The 26,407-nt window shown below is 39.8% G+C and overlaps 1 protein-coding gene and 1 long non-coding RNA gene across 6 annotated transcripts in view; one reads left to right on the top strand and one right to left on the bottom strand.

The window, feature by feature from the left end:
• Positions 1–190: 190 nt before the first annotated feature.
• Positions 191–21,458, top strand: CASP3 (caspase 3). 5 transcript variants are annotated; one of them, XM_077848691.1, is made up of 9 exons: positions 213–327; positions 766–900; positions 10,730–10,806; positions 11,648–11,712; positions 14,028–14,152; positions 17,106–17,234; positions 17,777–17,952; positions 18,329–18,449; positions 19,645–21,458. In XM_077848691.1, exons 3-9 carry the CDS (start codon positions 10,744–10,746, stop codon positions 19,872–19,874), a joined length of 909 nt encoding a protein of 302 aa, XP_077704817.1. In that variant the 5' UTR covers positions 213–327; positions 766–900; positions 10,730–10,743; the 3' UTR covers positions 19,875–21,458. The 5 variants fall into 5 exon arrangements, with proteins under 5 accessions (XP_077704818.1, XP_077704816.1, XP_077704820.1 ...); XM_077848690.1 differs by lacking the exon at positions 766–900 and having other exon boundaries at positions 212–327; XM_077848694.1 differs by lacking the exons at positions 766–900; positions 19,645–21,458 and adding an exon at positions 19,203–19,288 and having other exon boundaries at positions 212–327.
• LOC144284316 (uncharacterized) overlaps positions 19,208–26,407 on the bottom strand; it is a 19,804-nt gene continuing 12,604 nt past the window's right edge. The window contains exon 2 of the long non-coding RNA XR_013352668.1: positions 19,208–19,486. This is a non-coding gene — a long non-coding RNA (uncharacterized LOC144284316). The remainder of the gene's footprint in view (positions 19,487–26,407) is intronic.

The raw sequence follows: 26,407 nt of genomic DNA, 5'->3' as shown, positions 1-26,407 counted from the left end.
GCCTATGAGGGAGCGGCATGGTGGGGCGGGGGCGGGGAGACGCGTACGCCGGCCTATGAGGGACGGCCTAGGGGCGGCGGGGGCGGGGAGACGCGTGCGCCGGCCTATGAGGGAGCGAGCTGGGGGGGTGGGGCGCGAGAGAGCGGGGCTAGCGGGACGTGTCCCGCAGAGGGGAGCGCGAGGGGGCGGGGCCGGGGCGGGGCCGGGGCGGGGCTAGCGGGGGCAGGGCAGCCGCGAGCACACCTTTAAGCGCCGCAGGCTGGGCGTTTGGAAGGCGACCCGGTGCGGAGAGGAGGCGGCTCCTGGCTGCTCCCCGGAGTCTGTGCGGTGAGTGCAACCACCACGTCTTCCCGCCGCAGCCTGTGCGCCCGGCGCCGGCTTCCTCCATCCTCCCGAGCCCCGCGCCCGCCCCGCGCCCGCCCCGGCGACCCGCCTGGGCTTGCAGCTGCTCCCGGGCGGCGGATCCTTTGTTCCGGCGCCTCCGCGGCTGCGAGAAGGTGCACGGAAGGCCGCTGGGCGGGAGACCCGAGCGGGGGTCGGGGAGGCCGGGGGACGGAGATCCGGCTGGAGGACGCGGAGCCGGCGGCCTGGAGGCCCGAGAGGCCGGGCCGGGAGCACCGGGGCCGGGCGGCGGCGAGCCTGGGAGGGGGTGCCGAGCGGCGCGGGAAGCCCGTCTGGTCTCGGGCCTCGATTTTCCTGCCTTGGCTGTGCGACTCGGTTTTCCGGGGAACTAGCCTCCAGCATTGAATTCCATTTACTTTTCAGACCCGAAGGCTTGCATAAGGCCGCGCCGCCCTTTCCCGGGCTCGCATCCGCTGCCGAAGTCCCCTGGAGAGTGCCGTTCTCACCCTGGTCCCGCCGGGCTTCGCCGGGCACAGGCTGCCTCCTTCCCTGTCCTCCGTAAGTGGCGTCCAAGCCGAGAACCGCAGCCACCTCTCCCCGTTAGCCATCAAGCCTCCTTCTGAACCCCCTGAAATAGGCACTAGATCTGCCCACGTCTGTCCATTTTTGAGAACCCCCCCCTCCCCCCCAGGCTCTCACCTGGCCACAGCAGCCTCCTTGGCTTTTCCAGACCCTTTCCCCCACTCCATCCCATTCTTCGCAGCACAGGCCGAGTGAGCTTTATAAAATAGAATTCTAGAAGGCTGTTCCTTTGCCCACTGAACAAATCCAGGCCCTTAACAAGGCTAACAAAGCCAAGCATAGGTTGTGTCTCCTTGATCCCCTCCCCTGCCTTATCTTTTGTGATACTACCATTTCAGTTACTGACCAGCCAGGCTGATCTTAGAACCTGTTCTCTGCCTGGAACACTGCATATTCCCTCTCTCCCATCATTACACATCACATCTGCTTGAGGAACTCCTACTTAGGTTTCTGTTCTCATTAAGTACCTCAAGGTTAGGTCTTCCTACTGTGAGTTCCTTTAGCATCCTGCATTTCTTAAACGGCAGCTGGCCCATGCTTTGCAGTTGTTTTGTTTACTGTTTTCCTTACTACTTTGTAAGCAGATTCCAGGAGGGACCATGTTTATCTTGTTGTTCCTAATTGTTTTCCCCCTTTACAGAGGGGCCTGGCCCAAGTTAATGCCCATACTACAGTATTGTGCTTTTTTAATAATTATGCCCAGTCTAGAAAAAATAAGCCTATTTTAGGTTTACTTAGTAAATTATAATTAAAAGATGTGAATCAGAAGGGAATAGTAGAAGTGAAATAGGGAGTCGCTATACCAACGTGAGTATGAATATTCGCAAGATAATCACAGGCACTCAGCAAGGTGGTTAGACCAGCCTGTATCAAAATGTACTCAGCCGCTTTGAATGTGTTGAAGTTACATGTTCTCCAGGAATGAAGTGTAAAGCTTAAATCATCCCTATCACAATGTGATGTTTGAGCTTTGGTTTTGCTTTGCTCTTTTGCAGAAGAAGGCTTTGAAAGTTAGAACGGGTTTTAATAAATGAACAGGCTATTGGAGTGTGGCAGTAAAACCCCTTCTCAGTAAAAAAGAAATGAAACATTGTATTCAATTAAATCAGATTTGTGTTTGCTCTCCTTTAAAAAAAAAAAGGCCTTACTTCCTGCCATTTTAAGAGACTGACATGTTATCTGATACAGGCAATTACAAGTTTCTCTGCTGTTTTGCTTTCAAACCCAATTTAACACAATCTCCTGCTTCATCCCCCTTCAGTGCTAAAAAACAGTCTTTTTTTTTTCCACGTATGGCTTTAAAAGAATTTTGGTGCCTACTGTTAGATCTTTAAACTCTGCCTTAAATGTGAAGCACTGGTGTTTGGGCCCAGAACGAGAGATGGGAATTCTTAGACTGTTAGATAATGTTTTGTACACATTTAACAAATGTCCTGGAGGGGGACAGACACTTTGTTGTCAGGCCACTCTAGGCCAAGTCCCAAGGGCAAAACTTACTACTAGCCCATTCATAAATTAGGCATAAATTATATAGACACCTCACAGGGTTGTGGTGAGTATAAAATGAGAGGTCTGTTGACTGTGCTTTGTAACTATGTAATGTTATTCCTCTGCCTATTTTGTTCTTCCCTGCAAATAGTTCATAGAGCTTCTGAATTAGGGTAGAGTAAGATAAAATTCTCTGGTCCCTACCCAGCACTGTGTGGTATCTGCCTTAGGGAGCCACTTCCAGATAGCAGGGAGTACAGGTGTGAGCCCCCCATGAGGACACCTACCCTCAGGTTTACTGCAGTACTCTGCACACAGTTCAGTAAATGATTACAGCCCAAATGACAAATGTATAAAAATAACTGGCTCTTGACTTTTTACAGTTCCAAACCTCTGGGAGGCAGGATTTCTTTAACCAAGTGGTTGTAAACCAGAATCTGCTTTTACAGAGCAGTGGTTCCGGGGGGGGGGGGGGGGGGGGGGGGGGGGGCCTTGTAGGTTATCTATCATTTTTATAACAGGCAAATATAGAATGAAGGTCCTTCATATATATATGAAATACAAAATACAGCTTTGAATAGTGGGGAACATTTTTAGCCTGTCTCCTCCTAGTCCTGGGGCCCTTCCAGAGGAAAGGAAAGAATGGCTTGGTCTGTTTGTAGGACACAACTGAACATAGTTTAGTTTACTCTGTATTTACCTTTACTTGCCACTCAGTGTGTTTTTACCTTAATCACAAAATAAATATTAAAAGATTGACTACCAGGTCCAACGGCAATATCCAATTTGGTGATTCTTTTAATTCCCCAGAGGCATTCAGAGACCAGACAGGAAACCATTTCAAAAAAAACCTTTAGTACATTATAACTGAAATCTTTTCTTATCCAAACTAATGTGAAAAGCATATTCTTTCTGTTTCACTTACTAAATTTGGATATGTGACTGCTTTTGTGACTTTATCTTCTCTAATAAGTCATAAACATAATCCTGATGTTTATCAAGCTCTTGGGCAAAAGTGTAAGTCTTCCCAGAAGTCTTAATGGAAAGGCTTCGCCTTTACTTTACAAACATATAGAAAATATCTTAATAACATGAAACCAGATATTTTACTTTTAGAAGTAGATCACCCAGTGGCATCAAAAACACTAGAACTGTCATTCCTATTTTATTAGAGTAAATGTACTACTATTTCAGCGTCTTTGCTTCACTCAGTTTCCATCATGTTATTATGTCCTTTGCATCTTCATTAGACCTTCTAGGTTGTGGGGTTTTAGTTCCCTCCTTGAAACTACAGATAAGCTTACCCCTCCTATAGGGTAGTAAGTCATATAGAAGAGTGAGAGTCTGTGCTCTCAAGGCAGAGAGATCCTGGTTTGAATCCTGGCTCTGCCACATGAGTTACTTACCTGCTCTGAGCCTCAATTAGCTGAACTGCAAAATGGGGATCATTATGTCTCAGACCATCGCTGGAAGGACAAGCCAGAAATACATAAGTAAATAATAAATGCATACATAAATAAGTAAAAGTACCTTTTGTTCTGAGTCTAGCCCAAATGAGCCAGCATTAAGAAGAACTGTTGTTACAGGACACTTGTACACAACACTCCAATCACATAGGGCATTGTGATTCTTAGCCGCCTTTTCTTTGGCTGTCTGTTTTGGTAAATCTTAAGTCATGATTTTTGTTTGTTTTAGATAGATTCACGGAGATGATTCATAAGTGAGCTGTATTCGTTCTGATGTCTCATTTGGAGATTTCAAACCCTTTTGAAACCAGGCTTTATCCTTTAGTTCAGTTTCCTTGTAGGACAGCAGCCTACTAGGGAGGCTCCTTCCCAAAAGCAGCCTGCTGCTGGGTGACAGATTAGCTGAGTAGGAATTTAGCAAACTGTTTATACTAATTTAATATCTTATTTTGAAATCTCTACCATAGGCACGCTTTCAAACTGTTTGTTTTTAATAACAGGGTTTTGTGGGCTTTTTAACTTTTAACACTTTAGAACTTCATATAGAAATTTCAATTTTAGAAATGAATTTTTATTCATTCTGCCTTCATTGCCTGCCTTCATTGTAGATCATTTATTCTGCTTTACTGCATTATTGCTATATACAATGGTCCCTTTAGTTGGCTAACCAGAGAAAAGCAACTTTTCACTTGTTTAGGAAAACACAGCACGAAATGTTTAAATTTCTACTGACAACCTTTTTTTTTTTTTTTTTTTTTAGCTTCTGAAGATTTGTCTGTAGCAGCTTTAGTGGCAATGTTAAAGGGGTCTAGAAACTAGAGAAGTGAGTCTAAGACCCAATTCAAATTTGCCATCTAATGCCAATTGGTCTATTAAGAATTCTCCAGGATCTAATATGTTTAGAATTCCATCCTGAATTGATGGAATTATATACATCAGTACAGTCAGAAACAATTAGTGTTAAGTTCATTGCTCTGTGAAGATAGATTTTTAAATCCTTTTGGTATGTTTTCCCATTTATGTTTTGTATCATTTAGAGCGTTAAATGTTTCCCTTAAGGAATGATTTTTTTTAATCCTTCTAAGATGAGATCACCATCCCCAGAATGATTTGTATTCAGCCCAGCATTAGCTAATGGAGGTGAGGTAATGCTAAGTGTGACACTTGAGTCATTTCTGCAAGAACCAAAGTGCTTCTCCCAAGAGTGTTTGGTGTTTTCACATGGAAAAAGCAGATGGTGACAGGAGAGAGCAAATGAGCACATGTCTGATGCAATGAGGATTTTATTTACCATTCTGTAAGTTTGTGATAGTATATGAAGATCAGTTAATACTGTTGCAATATATGTGGTTCAGATACCGATAATGAAAGCGATGAAACACGTAGTATGTGTTCCTGAGAAATCCTTATCAAATAGTATGACGCTGTTTTAAATCCCATTCTAAAGAACTCCTGTTTTTGCCTTTTAGCCACCAACTACCTTACTGAAGTAAAATTGTCCATCTCATGCCTAATATCAGATCTACTAAATTATAATTACTTGTATTAAGCCTGATGTATATGAAACTTTTTTTAACTTTTAAAAATGATTTGGTTAAAGTTCAATAAATGTATGAAAAGGAAGTGACGACTTTAAAGTCATCTCTTATTTTGATGAACTCTTAACATTGATATGAGCCAAAAACCAAATATTTAAAACTCTGGAAAGCAGATGACTATTTAAATTTAAACTCTCTATAAGGATAAAACAGTTTCATCCAATAGCATTATTGTTGGCAAGAGATAAAAGGGTTAGAAGTTAGTATTTCAGTCTAAGAATCACTGCACTGTTGGCAAAAGAAGTGGTTTGACAGGAGATCTTAAAGGCCTCAATTATATGTGGGAACCTATCAGCATTTAGGGGGTCCTGAACACCTACTGTGTATCCGACATTTGGCAAACCCATTCATAGGATCAATGTGAGGCAAACCCTAGAGCCAGAAAGGACACTGGCAGGAGCTTCAGGTTCAGCTTTAGAAATTTCTATTTTTATTAGGTCTTCTTTCTCACTCTGTTTTCATTCCAAATTTACTACAGGCTGGCCATGAAGTCTTGAGACATAGATAATATTATTTTCTTATGGATTGTATATAATAACAATAAATCAATTGTTATGTGTTTGCCTCTAGGCATGTTTTCAGAATTGTTAGCCACTCTGTAATACTTCTCTCAATTCATTAACCACACTTGTTTTTCAGCCATGGATGGATGATTATTTTGCATTATAATCTGCTCAGTTAGAATTGGCATGTCTAGGGCATTTGGTCTCTATATTTATGGTTTAAGAATGTTTGAGCTTTCTTGTACCTAATATGTTTGTCTTCTGTATGAAAGAGAAAGAAAAAGAGGGAGACTAGAATATGGTACAAAACAGTCAAGGAAAGATTGCTACTTTTTAGTGGTAGCATTTCCCTATTTTTGTCACTCTTGAAACAGGGCTGAGAGTTGAGATTGGCCAACACAATTCTGGTTGATGCAATCTACCATTGTTGATAGATATTATTTTATAAGATAATCTTTGTTGCTATTTTCTAAATTTAAAAACAGTACAGATGTCAGAGAAAATATAGGAAAATATTAAGGAGTAAATAAGTTGCCAGTAATCCCATCACCCAGAGAGAGCCACTGTTAAAAATAGGTTGATATGTAAAGATTCTGGATAATTACTTTGGGACTTTTTCTTGTGTTTAATTTAGATTATATTATTTTTATACAACTTTATAACCTATTTTTACTTAGTCTTCTAATAGAAGCATTTTCTATATAGTTGATAAGTTCTTTAAAAAAGTTTTATACCTGTATTAATCAGTATATGGATCTACCACAATTTAACTATTCTCAATTCTCAATATTCTTGCCTTTCCCCTTGTCTCCTCTCTCCCAACCTCTGGGGTGGTTTTTTAAGGCCGTGTAATTTTTACCAGATCAACCTTGTAAGCTTTTATTGAGGGATAGGAGGACATACCAAAATGTTCTCAAGAATTAATACCAATTTATGTCCCTTCCAGTAGTGTATGAGAATGCCTATCTCCCACACCTCTGCTGGCATTGTGCATGATTGGTCTTTGGGATTACTTGGTTACAATACGTGGGTAAATACATGTAAAAGTATGTCTAAGACTTTTGGGGATTCTTGTCTCATAGTTTATCTTTTAAATATAGAGAAAATAGGAGCAGTCTTAGAAGAAGTACCTCATCCTCCTTCCATCCCATTCACCATCCTTCACGTTTTGCCCCAATAGTTTGTCCTCCTTCTCGTTATGGGAGATGAACCCTCATTTGTTCTTAACTGAGACTAACGCCTCTCCGTATGTGAGCTAGATTCGCAAACCTCTCATCCCTTCAACTTTCTCTCCTCTTGCCTTGTTAATTTCTCACTTTCTGCAGATCATTCCCATCAGCTTGAAAGCAAGCCTTCTATGGCCCATCTTTAAAACCAAACAGAGCAAGATATCTCTAACTCCTCATTTCTCTCCAGCTCCTATCCCATTTCTCCTTTTCCCTTCACTACAAAACTGCTTACTTACTTGTGTAACTTTATTCATTTTTGTTCTCCCATTTTCTTCCCAACCCACTGCAGCAACATTGATCCTTTTATTTTTTTTTATATATTTAAAGATTTTATTTCTTTATTCATGAGAGACACAGAGAGAAAGAGGCAGAGACACAGGCAGAGGGAGAAGCAGGCTCCATGCAGGGAGCCTGACGTGGGACTCGATCCCGGGTCTCCAGGATCAGGCCCTGGGCTGAAGGCGGCCCTAAACTGCTGAGCCACCTGGGCTGCCCAACATTGATCCTTTTAAACTATAATATTTGCAAAGTCTAAAATCTGACTGTTGTGTAAATGTAAAATAAATATGCATCACATAATTAATAAGAGAACCAGTAAGGTATTAAGACCAGGTTAAAGAAGAATTTGAAGAGCAAACATAGATGGTTGGGTATAATGACATGAATTTGCTAGTAGAAGCAGAATGGTTAATCTCCTACAGGGCAATAAAATGTAATTTGGAAGGGTCATCTTTTCTGCAGGTTGGAAATCAGTTGTATCATTAAAAGACAAAATTAATTTTTGTTGCTATACACAAGAATCACTAGCATGTCTATCCATTTTCTGTGACATAGTTTTCTGCAGAGTTGTAAAATAACCTAGTCATTATAAGGTCAGGAAAGGGGTTAGTATCCAAAATCTACAAAGATCTTATCAAACTCAACTTCCAAAGAAGACATTCAGATGGCTAACAGACACATGAAAAGATGCTTAACATTAGTCATCAGGGAAATACAAATCAAAACCAAATGAGATATGACCTGACACCTGTAGAATGACTAAAATTACAACACAGTATACAACAGGTGTTGGCAAGGATGTAGAGAAAGGGGAACCCTTTTATGCTGTTGGTGGGAATGCAAACTGGTGCAGCCACTCTAGAAAACAGTATGGAATTCCTCAAAAAGTTGAAAATAGAGCTACCCTCTGACCCAGCAATTGCACTACTAGGTATTTACGCAAAGGATACAAAAATACTGATTCCAGTGGGGCACCTGCATCCTGATGGGTTTTTTTTTTTTTTTGCATCCTGATATTTATAGCAGTATTATCAACAATAGCCAAACTATGGAAAGAGCTCAAATGTCCATCAACTGATGAATGAACAAATAAGATATGGTATATATACAATGGAATGTCACTCAGCCATCAAAAAGAAGTCTCGCTATTTCCAACAGCGATGGATGGAGCTAGAGCATATTATGCTAAGTGAAATTAGTCAGATAGGCAAATACCATATGATTTCACTCTTTTGGGAAATTTAAAAAACAAAACATGAAGGGAGGAAACAAAAGGAGAAAAGGAGGCAAATCATAAGAAACTCTTAACTATAGAGAACAGAAGGATTGCTGGTGGGCAGGTGGATGTGGGATGGGGCTAAATGAGTGATGGGTGTTAAGGAGGGCATTTGTGATGAGCAGTGGGTGTTGTAAGTGATTGGTCACTAAATTCTCCCAAAACCAATATTACACTATATGTTAACTAACTAGAATTTAAATAAAAGCTTAAAAAATAAGACACTCTATAAAATCAGCTAATCCTCAAGATTCCTCTAGACCAAGCCCAGCACCACACTTAAATGATATACAATTATTTCTTTTGCCCATTTCCAGCTTTTGAACGATTTTTCCTGATAATCCCCACTATACTCATGCCCATCTTGCCAAAGCCAGTGGTCTGTCCTCAACAGACTTGACCTTTTTTAGCAATATTTAAAGCATGGAACATTACTTGAAAGACTTCTATATGCTTTGGTATACCATATTCATCTGATCCTCCCCTGCCCACCAGTGGCTCCCCCTGTCTCAGTCACCTCTCTTAGTCCTTATGCTGGACCTGTAAAAACCAGAGTGCCCCATGTATCTCCAGTGCTGATCTCTCCCTGAGTTTCAGACTCTTAATTACCTATATCCAGTGTTCAACTCTAATCTCAGCCACCATCATCTCTTTCTAGGACTATTCTATAAGGCTTTGTGTTGGCCTGTGTGCTTCTTTTCCTGTCTTCTACAGTTGATTCTCCACTTGGCATCCAGGGTGATCTTTTTAAAGCATGCCGCCCCCTCTGCTTAAGACACACCAGTGGTGTCTCCTTGCAACCAGAAAAAAACCAAAGCTGCTCTTGGCTCCTGAGAGCCCTATGTGATCTCACCTTTGCTTCTTCATCTCTCTTTTTGCCTTCCCTTCATTTACCATGCACTAGTCAAAGTGGTCTTCTTTCTGTACCATGAATACACCAAATTTTTTCAGGGACTTAGTACTTGTTGGTTCTTCCCGGCAAGGATAGCCTCTGTGTCGTTTAGATCTCAATGTAAATGGCACCTACAAGATGGTTTCCCCAACCACCTTATCTGGAGTAGCTCATATTCCCAGTCTCTCCATTACTTTACCTTATTTTCTTTTCTTCATAGTCCCAGTTAGTGTCAGAAATCTTATTACCAATCTATAATTATTCTTCCTTTCTAGGGTGAAAGTTTCTTAAAGGTAAGAGCTTTGTCTTGTCTTCCACTCTGCCCTAGTGCCTACAATGGCATCAGGCAAAAAGCATGTGTTCACTAAATATTTGCTTACTGACTAAAAGATGGTTCATCTCAGTAGTGTTCACCATCCTCCCTTGGTTTTCTAGGAAGCCTATAGGAAACAAGATGGTAGAAAAACAGAGTCTTTGTTAGAAAACAAAACGAAGTCTGGCTTGAGAGAAAGTAAAACACTGCTCTCCTCTATGGTTGAGATGAAATGTTGATGCTTCCTTTCCTCCATATTATTGTCTCCATCTTTCTCCACCATAGGTTCACGCAATATTTAGGGAGAAGGCAGGAAGGAACTTAGCTTTTGGAGAACAAAAGAGGTTTCCTTTGCTTTTAGGAGGCCTTGAAAACAGTGGGCTTTGGTAGGGATTTTTGGTTTGGGAAGAAGAAAGTAAGTTCTCGAGATGGGTGGTGGTGATGGTCATGTACTAACGTAACTATAGTTAATGTCACTGAATTGTACACTTAACAGTAGTTAAAATGGTAGATTTATGTACGTTTTATCACAATTTTTTCAGTGTAAAGTGGGACAGAAGGCTAGGACTTGTGCGGTCTTGTGTGGCTTTTGTGGTTGGGTGAGTCCTGTTGATGGGCTTGGGTATTCTGTTAAGAATTTTGATCCTAGCATATAAGTTAGGTTAAAGTTGTATTTGGATTCGAATTTCTGAGCTAGCCAAGGCTTCTGGAGGCTAAAGAAAGTCAAGAATTTTTGGTCTTGTTTTTCTCTCTCTATTTAGGGAGGCAGAGTGCCATGGGAAGTACCTTTACTTCTGGAAGGCCAGAGAAGACATGGGAGAACAACGGAACACAAGTAGTAAGGAGCTGGCTGCTGCAGAGGCAACAGGACAGAGTGGGAAGGAGAGGGCCTGAGTCACTTAGCTCTGTGACTGTGGACAAAGTCACTTAATCACCAGAAGTAGGGTTTCCTGACTTTCAGGAGTCTTGGAAATGTGCGAGCCGTAGAAGCGCACAATGAGTGGTGGCTGCTTGGATTGTAAGGACTTGCTCACTGCGTAAGGCCCCCTGGAACCATCTGATGGAAGCACGAAAACGAAACTGGAGTTCCTGCTTCCAGTTTTCCCTGGCCATTCTACACCCCCACACGAGAAGTTGGGATTCTCAAGCCTAGTTTCAGAATAAAGGTTATGTGGAGGCTTTGGAACTCCCTGGAGCTGTAGCTCTTGGGAATCAAAAGCGTCGTAGAACAGCCTACGTGAGGTAGACCGTTGTGCTAGGGAGTTCCTCGGTTCTGTTTTAACTGTGTTGAGTTGGAAGGCTGAATTTCTGTCAATGAATGACCTGATCTGTCGCAGTGGAAACAAGTTGCAATCTGTATCTTGATCTGGTGGGAGCACGTAAATGTCAAAAATTGATCAAGCAGCACGCTTCATACCTGTACACTATAGATGAACTGCAGAGCTCACTTAAAAAAGAGAGAGAGAGGAAGAAGTGGACCCTATCACACATACTTTTAGAAAGGATTATTGTTCTCAGGTTTGACTTACAGAAACCTTTACCAATAGAGGTGAAGCTGGGGGAGGAGTGGTAATGCTAATGTGAGGATGTCCATATAAATAATCATTAGAGTAATTAATATAATGCAGGGGTCTTAAGATGATGGATTGATTAACTTCTGTCTTTTCTCTATATTCCAGTTAGAAGTATCCATGGAGAACACTGAAAACTCAGTGGATGCAAAATCCTTTAAAAATGCAGAAACGTGAGTATTTCTAATGCTGTCCTTTATAATCAGAGAAAGAGGTGTTATGTAATGCAGCAAACATTGAGGAGCGGGGAAGCAGAAAGGGCTTTCAAGCCAGAGAGAACCAGCTGACTTCCTACCTCAACAGCCACGTGGCTTTGCACACGTTAACTTATCCTCCCTGAATTTGTCTTCAATGTCAAACTTTCACTAAACTGCGCGGAGGATGGAGGGAAACATGAGGTACAGTGCCTGACCCACAGTCAGAATCGCCGACCTGGAAACAGAAGGATGCCACAGGAGAGGAAGAACTCGCAAGTCTGGATGCTTCTGTGCCTTCCTAAATCCATCTGCAGGATGGGAGCTTTTGTGTTTGGAGATTTTGGACTTTCTGTTTCTTTTTTATGACTAAAATGAAGTGCCAATTCTGAGTCTTAGGGAAGAATTGCCTGGTTTTCCGATGAGCTTCTACCCTCTGTTTTCTCTCTTCCTCTTTGCAGTATTTTGCTTTTTAATGCTTCCCATAACCAGATGATGGAGAAAGGATAAAGATAAAATGCAGATACCCTTAATGTAATTCATGTCACTATCTACTTGGGATCTCTGAAAGTTTCTTCTGAGACCCAGGATTATTATTTTGGACAAAAATAAGTAATTATTTAGTGATCTTCATACTAAACAAGATAATTATAGAATGAGGAACAGGTTACCAATAAAGATTTGGCTGTGTCTGTTTAGCTAAGGAGATTTACTAGAAACTAAACTTTTGAAAAACAATCTCATTTTAGAGGGTTTAGGTGTTTTTTTTTTTTTTAAACCTTTTTAAGTGATGTGTGCATTTTCCTACCTTTTCATACCACAGAGTATAATCTAATAGCAAATTACATGGGAGCCCAAAACAGATTTAAGTCTGTTTTTATCTTATGATAAGTTACCCTCATGTCCCTTGACTTTTTGAGTCTCTGCTCTGCATCAGTGTGCACCTTCCCCATGTGGCTATCCTGTTGCTGGTAGAGAAGCCCTAAAGAGGCAATAGGAGGTGTTAGGGAATTACAGTTCTGGGATCCCTAATTTATATAATCTTCAGTAAGTCACTTGGCTTTCTGAGTGCTAATTTTCTTAACTGTAAAATGTGGGGATCTTCACCTTTAGCTAAATACAGTTGTTTCTGACCTTGACTGCTTTAATTTACCATTTTATCTCCTTCCAACAGTGTTTGTAGAATTGTATATAATGTGAAATACTTTCAGGTTAAATGCTTGAGGATGTAGACTTTAGATACTGATGTTTAGCTGTTTCTAGACCTGGTTTTCCTGTTCCTTGGGCTAGATCAGAGGTCAGGTTTGCTGTCTACTTTGGTCAAGTTTTATTGGAACATAGCCACACACATTTATTTACATGTTGTCCTGGGCTACTTTCACTAACAGAATGGAGTAGCTGCCTTCAACAGAGATTGTATGACCTACAAGCCTCGACTACCTAATGTTTGGCTGTTTTGTTTTTTTTTTTGTTTTGTTTTTAAGATTTTTATTTATTTATTTATTCATAAGAGACACAGAGAGAGAGAGAGAGAGGCAGAGACACAGGCAGAGGGAGAAGCAGGCTCCATGCAGGGAGCCTGACATGGGACTCGATCCTGGGCCTCCAGGATCATGCCCTGGGCCAAAGTTGGCGCTAAACCGCTGACCCACCCAGGCTGCCCTGTTTGGCTGTTTTGAAAAAAGTTTTTTTGACCTTGGTCTAGATAACAGAGGTTTTTAGATAAGCGACCTTCAGATGAGTATTTCCAATTATTTACAGCAGTGATTCTATGTATTAACTATTAATTTGTTCAGCTCATAGTGTTTAAGGGACAGTTTAGGAATTGTGATAAATACTGTGCTTTGGGTCATATTTCCATTTTGTCATATTTCCATTTTCCCATCATTTCAGGGTAATTGTTAAGATTTTGAAAGATAAATATCTCACAAAGTTACAAGAAATTTAAAAATTTAAAACTATGAAATATATTTGAAATTTTATAAAAATTTAGAGGAATACCCTAAAATGTGGAGATTAAAAGCGTGAACTCTGAAGTCTCACAGGTATGCTAGGCCTTAGCTCTGACACAGCATCTGCATAAGCATCAGCATGTTCCTGAGCCCCACTGCGGTCATTTCCCCATCTGTGAAATGGTTTATCATGAAATTTAAATCAGGAAAGGCCTGTAGCACACAGCCTGACATGCATTCAACAGATGTGAACTGTTCTTATGTGTTGTAAAAGTTGTATTAATGTGAACAGTAGCATTGGTCATTTCTACCTTTGTAACCTGTTGTTTGATTTCCAAACAGAAAGATCTTACATGGAAGTAAATCAATGGACTCGGGAATGTCCTTCGACAACAGTTATAAAATGGATTATCCAGAAATGGGTTTATGTATAATAATTAATAATAAGAACTTTCATAAAAGTACTGGTATGTATCCTAACATGATTTTTAGTCCTCTTCAAGTATTGTACCTTTTGTATTTGGTATAATATAAAAAAATAGAACTGGTGTTTTTGGTTAGAAAACGGTAATGCAGAACAGCCATGATATAAAGATAGAGCAGGACTCCACACACCCTACATCACGAACTCTTGACCTGCCCATCATCAGAATTTCTCCCTCTTCCAAAAGCTAGCCTCCCATCTGTATGTTGGCTCTCCTGTCCCAACTTCTGTGTAACCCTTGCTTGTTTATCCTCCTGCTTCCTCTTTCATTCTAATAGAAGGATCACAACAAATAATGACTAGTATTTTTCTTTCAAGAACTGTGCAAGGTACCTCGTAGGTATTATCTCATTTAATTTTAACAACAACTCTGAAAAGGTTAAAGTTCTGGCAGAGAGTCACACAGATCATTTAGTAGCAGAGTTGGGACTTGGCCTTGGTGTGCCTGACCACCCTCCACCCCCACCTCCCAGTCCCCATTCGGAGCTCTGAAGTCACCTCCTGCACTACTTCACTTTGTTGTATCTTCATTTGCTCTATTGACGTCTTCCTTTCTCCCCACAAAAATGACAGAACCCCATCTTAAAGAGATCTTTCTTTTACCCTGCTCCCTCTCAAGCTTTGATCTGATTTTTGTCTCCTCTAAATTTTGAAAACTTGTACTTTAAGCTTGCCGTCATCACTTCTTTCCACATGTACTGAAACTGCTCTCTTATGTTCACCAGATCTCCTTCTCAGTCTATACTGGGTGTGACTCAAATCTAGAATACGATTCAGACTTTTTTTTTTTTTTTTAGCGAATATAAACAATAAAATCCCTTACAGTCCCCAAAAGTTAATTAATATCTTGATGTATTACTTGATTTCTTTCTAGTTTCTTTCAAAGCTTAATTTCATTCCTAATATGCAAGCAGTACTATATCCTGCTTGTTCTATGTAATGTAATATAACCATTTTTCGTGTCTCTCTCTAATTTTGAGATCTTTTAGTGATTATGTAATATTCTATTTGCTTAATTTGCATAATTTACCATATGGTAAATTTGGGCTGTATCTCCATTTCTTATTTTTATATTGATGCTATGTTAATTGTTCGAATTGGCATATTAATCACTTTACACTTAACTTTTAATTAAAGAAGTTAGAAGCAGTAGGTCCAATTTAGGTGGCCATCTACCTGGCTGGTGGTGAAAATGGCCAGAAGAACCCAGATTGTACTGGAAATATAAGCAGAACTTGGTATTAGATTAGTTATGAGGAAACAGCAATTGGAAAAATGGATGTCTAAATCTGAATGGGAGCATTTGTATTGCTTTTGGCTCTAAGTTGAGATGCTACCTTCAACCATCAGATACTCTACATCACATTGCTAGTTACAATGCCCACTTCCTATAGACTTTTACATTGTTGAACCTATTGTTTAACAACCATAACAACAAATTACCTAAGCCAGGAGTCTGGCTTTAGCATTAGAGTGAGCTCGTCTTCTGTTTTGAAAGGTGAAGGTCAGGTCCTCACAGTGATCTCCTGGCAGTCTTGTATTTTCTGTTCTACTATTAAATGGCTCACAATCCAGGACTGGAATTCACTCACCTTGTCACATAGCTGCCTAGTATCCTCAGCCTCTCCAGAGTCAAAACTTTGATAGGCTTTTTAAAATTGTATTAAAATTACATATCATCATAATAAAAGATTCAGAAAAGACAGATTAGCAAAAGAAAAAAAACTTAAAACCACTCATAGTCACACTACTCAGAGATGCTCTATCAACAATATTTTGAAGGCATTGGCATTGAGTCTTTTATTCTATTCATACATTTAAATAATTGACTCAGTTCTAAGGTGTGTACTCCTTAACTGTTTAGCATTTTAAAATTTGAGTGCATTGTACAATCTGTACACTTAATGAGAAAGCTACTATAGAGGCTACTAAGTGCAAGACCCCAGAGTACAGGCCTAATGCTAGCTTTATTACTTTCAGCAAGTTCCTGAATTTCACTGTACTCCTTGTCCCATATCTGTACAAAGGTAACTGGTCACACTCACTGTCTCCTTGGTGTTTGGAAGGGTTGACGGAAATTACTCATAGCAGGATGTCTGGTAAACAGTATTGATGTGGCAGTGGTTTGTGGGTTTTTTTCCTGAGAAAAAAAATATTGTTAAAGTAGTAATGGATCTTTAAATTGTTGGGAACTTAAAAATAAAAAAAAATTCAGCTCCCATGAGTGTGTGAGATGTGTGTAGTGTTATATATATCATTTTTCTTAAGCAAAAGCATCCTCTTGTATTACAAGTTTTGTTTAATAAGTGACCTTTTCCCATGGCAGAATTTTGTCTACAGAAATTTTTATTTTTAAAATTTATTTATTTATTTGAGAGTGAGCAGGGGGAGGGGCAGAAGGAGAGGGAGAGAGAGGATCCGAAGCAGACTCTGAGCCAAGTGTAGAGCTCAATGTGGGGCTCGATCGCACGACCCCAAGATCATGACTCAAGCCAAAACCAAGAGTCGGATGCTCAACTGACTGAGCTACCCAAGCACCCCTTGTCTACAGAAATTTTGATGGTAATACAGTATTCCATCATAATCTATTATGAATCATAATTTATTTAACCAGATTTCTCTGATTAAGCATTTCAACTGTGTTTTTCACTATCTAAGCAGCCATGAAAGATATCCTTTTTTTTGAAAGATATCCTTATGATTGTTAACACTGATATAGCTTATATTATGAAATGTCTTTTTTTTTATATTATGAAATGGCTTATAATCTAAGAAACTAAAGAGACTTTGTGTTACCACGATCAGAATCATTAAATTTTCTTATCAGTTGAAAAGAATAATTTATTGTGGATTGTGTGACTCGCTGAATAGTTTATTTCAGAGCAGCTACTCTCTTTTTTTTAGTGCAATTATAAGTAATCCTTTCTGTTTTCAAGGAATGGCACCTCGGTCTGGTACAGATGTAGATGCAGCAAACCTCAGGGAAACATTCACAAACTTGAAATATGAAGTCAGAAATAAAAATGATCTCACATGCGAAGAAATTTTGGAATTAATGAACAGTGGTAAGAAATAATTAAAAGAGTGACCTACCTTCATTGTCTAATTTTATATTACAGTGTAGCTGTAATTATAAAGAACTGTGGTACCATACTCTACATAATTCTACATTTTATATATGTAAAATAAAAGTTATTCGTGTCACCTCCCTAAAGTGATTTTTTTTTTTAATTTTATTTATTTATTCATGAGAGACAGACAGAGAGAGAGAGAGAGGCACAGACACAGGGAGAAGCAGGCTCCATTCCATGCAGGTAGCCCAACGTGGGACACGATCCCAGGTCTCCAGGACCACACCCAGGACCGAAGGTGGCGCTAAGCCACTGAGCCACCCGGGCTGCCCTTTTTTTTTTTTTTTTTTTTTTTTTAATTTCCTAAAGTGATTTTGAGGTATATTGACTGCCCCAACTTGGGTTGCAGTGATGTCTCAATTCTGTCCTCAAGTTTCTTCACCTTACTCCTGTACAGTTTAATTGGAGATTGATTGGTAAATGAAGCTGTGTTGGTTTTGTTTGTTTATTTTCCTTACTTGTAAACATTTTTCCAGTCTCTAAAGAAGATCATAGCAAAAGGAGCAGTTTTGTTTGCGTGCTTCTAAGCCATGGGGATGAAGGAATAATTTTTGGAACAAATGGACCTGTTGACCTGAGAAAAGTAACAGGTTTCTTCCGAGGAGATTACTGTAGAAGTCTGACTGGAAAACCCAAACTTTTCATTATTCAGGTAATCTATGACTAAACAACTTGGTTACTGAGAATTAATTGGGGATTAATTTGCTCATTTGTGGATTAACCAATGGATTTATTTTTTCCACTGAAGCTACTGAACTACTGTGACTTTTTTTATTCATTTAAACTATCACTCATTAGATATAGAATAAATGTTCATGCTAGACTTGGATCAAAAAGACTCTTCATAGTTAACCTCCATTTTTACACAGCCTTGATATTTTTTAAGTAAGCTCCGTGCCCAGTGTGGAGCCCAGCATGGGGTTTGAACTCATGACCCTGAGATCAAGGCCTAAGCTGAGATCAAGAGTCAGACGCTTATCCCACTGAGCTACCCACATACCCCTAAACACTTATCTTTTAACCTCTAGGCCTGCCGAGGTACAGAACTAGACTGTGGTATTGAGACTGACAGTGGAATTGAGGATGACATGGCCTGTCAGAAAATACCAGTCGAAGCGGACTTCTTGTATGCTTACTCTACAGCCCCTGGTAAGACAGTTACAAATAATGAACATTACATGGAGATTTTAAACACAAAACCAGTGTTCCAAAGGCTATCGCGATTTTGATATTCATGAACAGCTAACTGATCCGTATTTAGCTACAGAGAAGCATCAGGAAGTTGTCTTTAGCAACTGTCTGGCTGTAAAATGTGCATTTATAAGAAAGCTTACTTCCACTGTGTCATTCAGGTACTTAATGCCAGATAGGAGACTATATTGTTAATATAGAATAATGTATTGTAATTTTGTAACGTGGTATACAATATGTGCCTTCTTGTCATGTCTGGTATTTGGCAGAGCTTGTCCACTTCTTAGAATAGGAGATTAGTACATTTTCCAGGAATCCTTTGGAAGATAGGAAATAATAATAAAAATAAACCTGAATAGCATGTAGGAGGGCAAAGTGTCATGAGGGAAAAGAACCAGGTCATTCTATGTTTTTATGTCCTCAGATCAATAAATATTGATTGCTCTTGCAATTTATTTATTATATAGCTGACTCAGGGTTTCACAAAGTTTGCAAATAGAGGACAAATAAATGTGAGGTTAAACAATGTTACATTTTAAAATATGCTCAATAGGATTTCTTTTGAACCTCAAGACATTTTTCCAGGTAAAGTACTTCTAAATTAGAAGCAATAAATCTGATAGTTAATCTGAAAATTAGTACAATAAATACATTGCTTTCCCCTTTTTGGAGTTTTTGAATACTCTTTGATGTCTCTATCATATTTTTCAGATGCCTTGTAGACAAATTTAGGACACCCAAATGTCTGTGCATATGTAAGCGATATATTTCTTGAATAAACCATGATCTGACTACAACACCATGCTACTTAACAGTGGTGCTTCTTATCCGTTGGCCTCTGATCTTTTGCATGTTTCCCTTCCTCCCTGTGAGAAGGGAAACCGAAAAAGAGAGCTCACCATCCTTCAGCAGGGAAGGTAGTCCACAACTTTTTTCCTTGCCTAAAGCAGAGGTGTATGCACAGCACACTTTCCCCTCGTCCAGCATCGTCTCCCCTGAAATGAGAGGTGGTGGTTATTTTCTTTTTATGGCTAGTAATGCTGGTGGACGTTTGTTTGTTTTTACCTTAATGATTGTGTATTAAAATCAGATACTCTATTAAATCTATTAAAATCAGATACTCATGCTATGTTGGCTATATTTTGCCTTGTAGGTTACTATTCCTGGCGAAATTCAAAGGATGGATCCTGGTTCATCCAGTCACTTTGTGCGATGCTGAAACTATACGCTCACAAGCTTGAGTTTATGCACATTCTTACTCGGGTTAACCGAAAGGTCGCAACAGAATTTGAGTCCTTTTCTCTTGACTCTGCTTTTCATGGAAAGAAACAGATTCCATGTATTGTGTCTATGCTCACAAAAGAACTGTATCTTTATCACTGAAGATGGATGGGTTGGTTTGGTTTGGTTCATATGCCAAGTGAGGAAATGGTTTAACTGATCCTATATTTTCCTCTCATTTAAATCTAATTGAATACTTGAAGTGCTACTTCAGAACATGCTCCTTTCATAGCAATAGAACTATGAGGCTACCTCACACTCAGAACCAGGTAGCTAAAATTAAATTTAATTAGGAATAAATAGAAATGGGTAATGGTATAATCATTGTGAGAGGAAATGTTTCTAAATTAACTGCCCTGATAATTAGCAAGTTTTAGTGATGGTGTTATGAATTTTTAAGTAATTATGGAAAAAAGTTAAGCATTGTAGTTATGAATTTCAGTGATCTTGATCTGTTCTTATTTGAAAGTATGCACCCTGGTTTTTGTCGAATTATAGACACGGCTCCATGGGCATGATCAAAATCTAAAAGACCTACCTTGATTTTTAGAATCAGGATAGGGACATAAGTCACTGTATTTTTAGATCATTTGTCTGAGTGCATGGTTTTGTGGTGTTTGGCTGAAGCATGTCTTTGTTGCAAAAAGTCATGTTTAATATTGAAAAAGAAACTAATTTGCCAGAAAGGAAGTGTGAACAAATCCCCATAGACTCTTACAATGCTAAATGCAACATTAAAGGAGGGAGGCAGAGTTAGAATCACAAGGTGCTGAAATGTAGCTCATCCACCAACATCCATCTCCTGTAGTTTGTGGCTGGGCCAATCTGTTGAGCTTCACATACCAGCAAAATACATGAAGAGCTATTGTATAAGAACCTCAAACTGCTGATCACCTGATAGCAGCGTGAATTGAAGAAATTCTGCAGGAACATACTGAAATACAACTTACATAATAAACACTGAAATGCCATGGAGAAGCAATAGATCAATCAACCAGGCACTCTAATTAGAAGATGGTTTGAGCGTGAGCAGAGACACTGTGGGCACAGCCTGTGTGATGAGGGCAGGGCCCTGGACCAGCTTTGGAAAAAGCACCGCTAGCTTTCTTTTTTTTTTTTTTTTTTTGTATGGACTGGTGTGTGTGGAGGATGTCCCCCAGGTCAGGAACCTCTAAGAAAGCAAACCAAATCAGAAACTTCTGAGATGGACGGTCTCCGAAGACGCTGAGAGTCACAACAGCAACCACAGCACATTTTGTAGTACAATTTTTAAGCATGATAAGTTATTTTCTGTTGAAGTTTACAATCAAAGGTACAGGAAATGGTACTGTTATAATGATGTACTGTTCACTGAAATGAAAGGCCCATGGCACACAGGTCCTTGGAAATTGCTGGTGTCCCTGCTTCTTTGGCACACCAGGAAGCAGCAGCACGGCCCCAATGGGCAGGCCCTGAGTCCGTGCTCCATCCCAGTGCCTCTCTGGTTTTGCAGTCTGACATTTCATATAAGCTCTCTTTTTCTCAAAGGAAACTCACATTTATAAATGACCACTCTTTGTCTCACCTGTGGAACTTTTTCTAAGTAAACGAAGCATGTAATGGTATCTTAAGACGTGCTCCTGTGTGACAATTTTGTAAACTTTTGTTATGAATTTTTATTTCAAAATGCAAGTTTTAACTTACAAATTACTGGTGTGTTCAAGTTTTTGTTGTTCTGGTTTCTGATATTCTGCTACTAACTCGAGTTACAAAACATTTTTAACCAAGAGCTACAGCTTGATTTGGAAGGGCCAAAGAGGATGCAGCAGGATCCTGTGATCAAATACTTTGAGATTGTGGCAAGTTACTGAATAGGATAGAGCTCTCTTCTTCCTAGGCCCTGTGCTGGGCCCCCATTCAGATGACCGTAATGCTGGCAAGGATACCAGATCTGCATAGATCACGGTCCCTGCATAGGACCATGTTTTTGTTTGTTCCCTTGCTTTGCGGAATGGTAACAGAGTATAAAGGATATTGCTGAGATAAAACATTATCCACCACATAAATTTTAAATAGGGCTAATAGAGGGGGATAAAGAACTCAGGGGAAATGTATGTCAAACCACTAATGTCACTGGCGGCCACCTCTGGGGAGTATTCCCTTATTTCATGTACTTAGAGAAGTAATATAACAAAGTGCAAACGTGCAGTTTTAAATTCCTTCCAGTGTTTTTATAATGAACATAGAACACTTTTTAAGTCAGAAAGCTAAATTAAATGATCTGAACTGGGAATAGGAGATTCTTGTTTCCAAGGAATAGAGGATGGCAGGAATAACTTTAAGACTCTTTGAAGCTACAGTTCTATAATGGGCTGAGAAAACCAGCCCATTCTAATCTCCTTACTATATAGAGAAGTCTTAGATATAAAAAAGAAAAACAGCAATTCAGTAGAAAAATGACCAAAGGACATGAACATAGTTTACAGAAAAAGAAAGGCCAAATGTCCGTAACACTCAGGTAAAGAGCTTAATCTCCATCATCATAAGAGAAAAGCAAACTGAACTAAGGTATCCTCTGTCCTGTCAGATTGACAGAAGTCCTGAAGTTTGATCACATTCTTTCAGCAACACAATGAGGAAATATATCCTCCCACTGGTTGGAGTGCAAAATGGTATAATTCCCTGTGAAGGAGAATCCGGCAATACTTAGCAAATTACTCTTTGAAGTAGCATTCTGATTTCTTGAAAGTCAAACTACCCATACATCTGTACATGTACAAAATGATATGCATAATTACTCATCACAATGTTGCTTTTAATGGTTAAAAGAAAAGTAACAACTTAACTATAAAGAAAACCAGTTAAATACACTGCAATACATCCACATAATGGAACCTGATTTGCTGTAGAAGAATGAGAAGGAGCCTCCACAACTGATGGGTAAAGATCTTCAGCATATATGATTAAGTAGAAAAGGATGAAACAACACTACAGGTAATAGGCTGTATTTTGTGTAAAAAGGGAGGAAGGAGATAATATGTATTTGCATAAGGAAATACCAGAAGGATTTTTTTTTTTTTAAAGGTGAAACCAATGTAAATGGTGGATGGGGAAAGGAATGGAAGTGAGATTTCACACTTGTTCACTTTTATATCAATTTGACTTTGGAAGCATGTCGGTGTATTACCTGTTGTCATCTGAGAAAAGAAGCAATACTGAAATAACACAAACACATTTATTTGGGGTCTGAGAATTGCAATTTGGGAGCACAGATTCGGGTAACAACTCAAATTTTGGCCCACTAATGAACAGAAGTCAGGATTTATTAAAGGCAAAAGCGAATGCTTGGAAAACATTTGCACGTTGTTTGCAAAGAATTTTGATTGGTGTTGGCAGCAGCAAACTAATCTTGGCTAACCATAATTGCTTGCTAAGACTATCACTGAGCAAAAGTTCATCATGATACCAAATTGCAGGCATTGTGCAGAGTCCTTGGAATATTTGGTCCAGATCAAGAGTTCATGGTACCCCCCCCGCCCCCGTGAGGAGTGTGCATAAAGCCCACCTTAATGGCCTCCCAGCTCCATTTATGGCATCAATGACTCCTTTTTATTGCACCTTTCACTCCTGCCTTCAAAGATGAAATCAAGGGCAGGTGGAAGCGCACAAATGTTCATGTTGTCAATGGTGAGAACAGGATCAGTACAGAGGGGAGGGGTGGAGAGGGTACCACACATTTCCAAAAGCCATGTTACGGGACTTTGTTTAGTTTGTGTACTTGACTTTCTTCCTTGCCTCAACCTCGGTAGGTATTAGTTGAGGAGTCGTAACATACTTAATATTGGAGCTTGAGCCATATATAATTCTCAGTACCAGGTTTTTTCATTGAAGGAACAAACTAGAGTATGAGTTTCTTGATTGATTTTCTGCTTGTTCCATCCTTATCCTTTACAATATGATTACAGTTAATTATCACAGTAAGCAGGCCAACAAATATCCACAAAAAAATTTTCATTCCCAGAATCTCTACCTTCTACTGCACTGATTTGAAAAGACCTAACAGATACCATATGATTTCACTCATATGTGGAATTTAAGAAAAAACAAATGAACAAAGGGGGGAGAAGACAAACCAAAAAACCAACTCTGAACTACAGAAAACAAACTGGTAGTTACCAGCGGGGAGGTGGGTAGGGGAAATGAGTGAAGGGGATGAGTACACTTATGATTAGCACCGAGTAACATATAACACTCTATGTTAATTATCTTGGAATTAAGATTTTTAAAAAAAAGACCCGAAGAACTGAGATGTTTAGGAACCTTCAGAAAAGGCAAGCATCTCCCTTTCAAGAAAATGTGTTTGCTAAATTTATACTTGGTATAAAAGCTATTAAGGCGCTTGTCTGAGCTGAAAGAGTCCATTGTCTGATCTGCTCCTTATGCTTTTTGTTTTATGTGGAATCTGGGCAGCCTGGGTGGCTCAGCAGTTTAGCATCACCTTCAGCCCAGGGCGTGATCCTGGAGACCCGGGATCGAGTCCCACACTGGGCCCCCTTCATGGAGCCTGCTTCTCCCTCTGCCTGTCTCTCTGCCTGTCTCTCTCTCTCTCTCTCTTTCTCTCTCTCTCTCATAAATAAATAAAATCTTTAAAAAAAAAAGAACTCATCACAGTACCTGTGGGCAGCATAGGCAGTGATCACTCTCACAAGCTAAAAATAACTGGCCAGAGCAGAAGCAACCTGGTAAAGGTGGATGGACAGCAGAAGAAGCCATGGTGGGAGAGGGGAGAGGTGACCTGGGTTTGGAGGCTTAGAAGATGGTGAAGCCAGGGAGGAAATAAAATGTAATACTCTGTAACATATCCATATCTCATTCTAACAACCATCTAAAGAAGTAAGTTTATAATATTTCCAGATCCTATTGTTCTTTTTTTTTTTTAATTTATTTATTCATAGAGACAGAGAGAGGCAGAGACACAGGCAGAGGGAGAAGCAGGTATCATACAGAGAGCCTGACGTGGGACTCGATCTAGGGTCTCCAGGATCACGCCCTGGGCTGCAGGCAGCGCTAAACCGCTGCGCCACCGGGACTGCCCAGATCCTATTGTTCTTTATAGCATTTATTTCTAGACCTTCAAGTTTTCCAAGACCTTTTCCCTTATTATTTATTTATTATTTTTTATTTATGTATTTCTTTATTTATAAAGTTTTATTTGACAGAGAAAGAGAGAAAGCACAAGCAAGCAGGTGGAGTGGCAGGCAGAGGGGGAGGGAGAAGCGGATTTCCTACTGAGCAGGGAGCTTGATGCAGGGCTCAATCCCAGGACCCCAAGATCATGACCTGAGCCAAAGGCAGATGCTCAACCAACTGAGCCACCCAGGTGCCCTGTTTTTACCATATTTAATTTTAAAAACCTGATTCTGCTCAAAACCGTAGTATGTGTGTATCTGTATGTGTGTGTGTATATTTGTTGTTGTTTATTTCCAATTTTTAATCAGAACATGATATAGTCAAGAATACCATGTAGAAGGGCTCCTGGGTGGCTCAGTGGGTTAAGTGTCTGCCTTTGGCTCAGGTCATGATCTCAGGGTCCTGGGATCAAGCCCCATGTCAGGGTCCCTGCTCAGTGGGGAGTCTGCCTCTCCCTCTGCCCCTCACCCTCCTCCTTCCCCTGCTTGTGTTCTCTCTCTCTCTCAAATAAATAAAATCTTTAAAAAAATGAATACCATGTAGAAATAGTAGCTCCCTGTTTCCAGCCAACACTGCTCTGTCTCTATTCTGAACATTTGCCTCCAGAACCAATGCTGCCAATGCAAATTCAGATGGAAAGGATTGAAAAATAAACTTTGCAAGTGGTGCCTGTTGAGAGTTTCTACAATTTAAAAATCTGTAAGAATGAGTTGGACTGCTGCTGGGGTGAGGAGTAGAGGTAGTCTGTGGACTGAAATCTCCTTCTGCACCTGCACATTCTCACCCTGCCTTCCCCATCGCCTGCTCTCCTTTCCACCCTTCACAGCTCTCTGTCCCCTGCTATGGACTTGAGACTTTGGAGTGAGGAAAAAAAAAAAGTCTGATTTGCCTGACGTGTGCATATCAGCTGTGGTTTGATTCAACACTCCCTTGACCCAACCCAGACTGATAAAAATTTAATGACTTAAATATAACAAATTTGTTTTTAATGGACAAACTCCATTCTTCTATTTTACTTTCGTTTGGTACTTTCTCCCTACTGATCAACTTGTTAGCCTTCTGAAAATATTTTTTCAAAATCTTTAATGTGAGAAATTGAATATGAACTTTCTAGATATATCTCTCTGATGTTCAAACCAGTCAAATATTATTTATATTTCATTTGAATTTCTAATACTAGTATATAAGCATACAAGATCAGAATCTGATTTACTCCTGTTCTCCCTCTATCCCATCATACATCCTTTCATTTACCCTCAAGAATAGAGCAGAATGGAAAGATTAAGATGGTTGAACCAAAACTGGTTTGGTTTATCTAATGAGAACATAAAAAGAAAGGCTAGACTCAGAGCCACAATAAATCATATTCATCAATCATATTCATGCTCTTTACAAATTTAAAACTCAAATCACTGATGGAAGCTTATTGTAAAAGTTTATCTGTGAACCATAAGGCCATCTACTTT

Source organism: Canis aureus, chromosome 15, assembly GCF_053574225.1.
Source record: "Canis aureus isolate CA01 chromosome 15, VMU_Caureus_v.1.0, whole genome shotgun sequence".
In the NCBI taxonomy this organism is placed as follows: domain Eukaryota; kingdom Metazoa; phylum Chordata; class Mammalia; order Carnivora; family Canidae; genus Canis; species Canis aureus.
The sequence above is the reverse complement of the archived record's forward strand: the minus strand, read 5'-3'. Positions and strand labels throughout refer to the sequence as shown.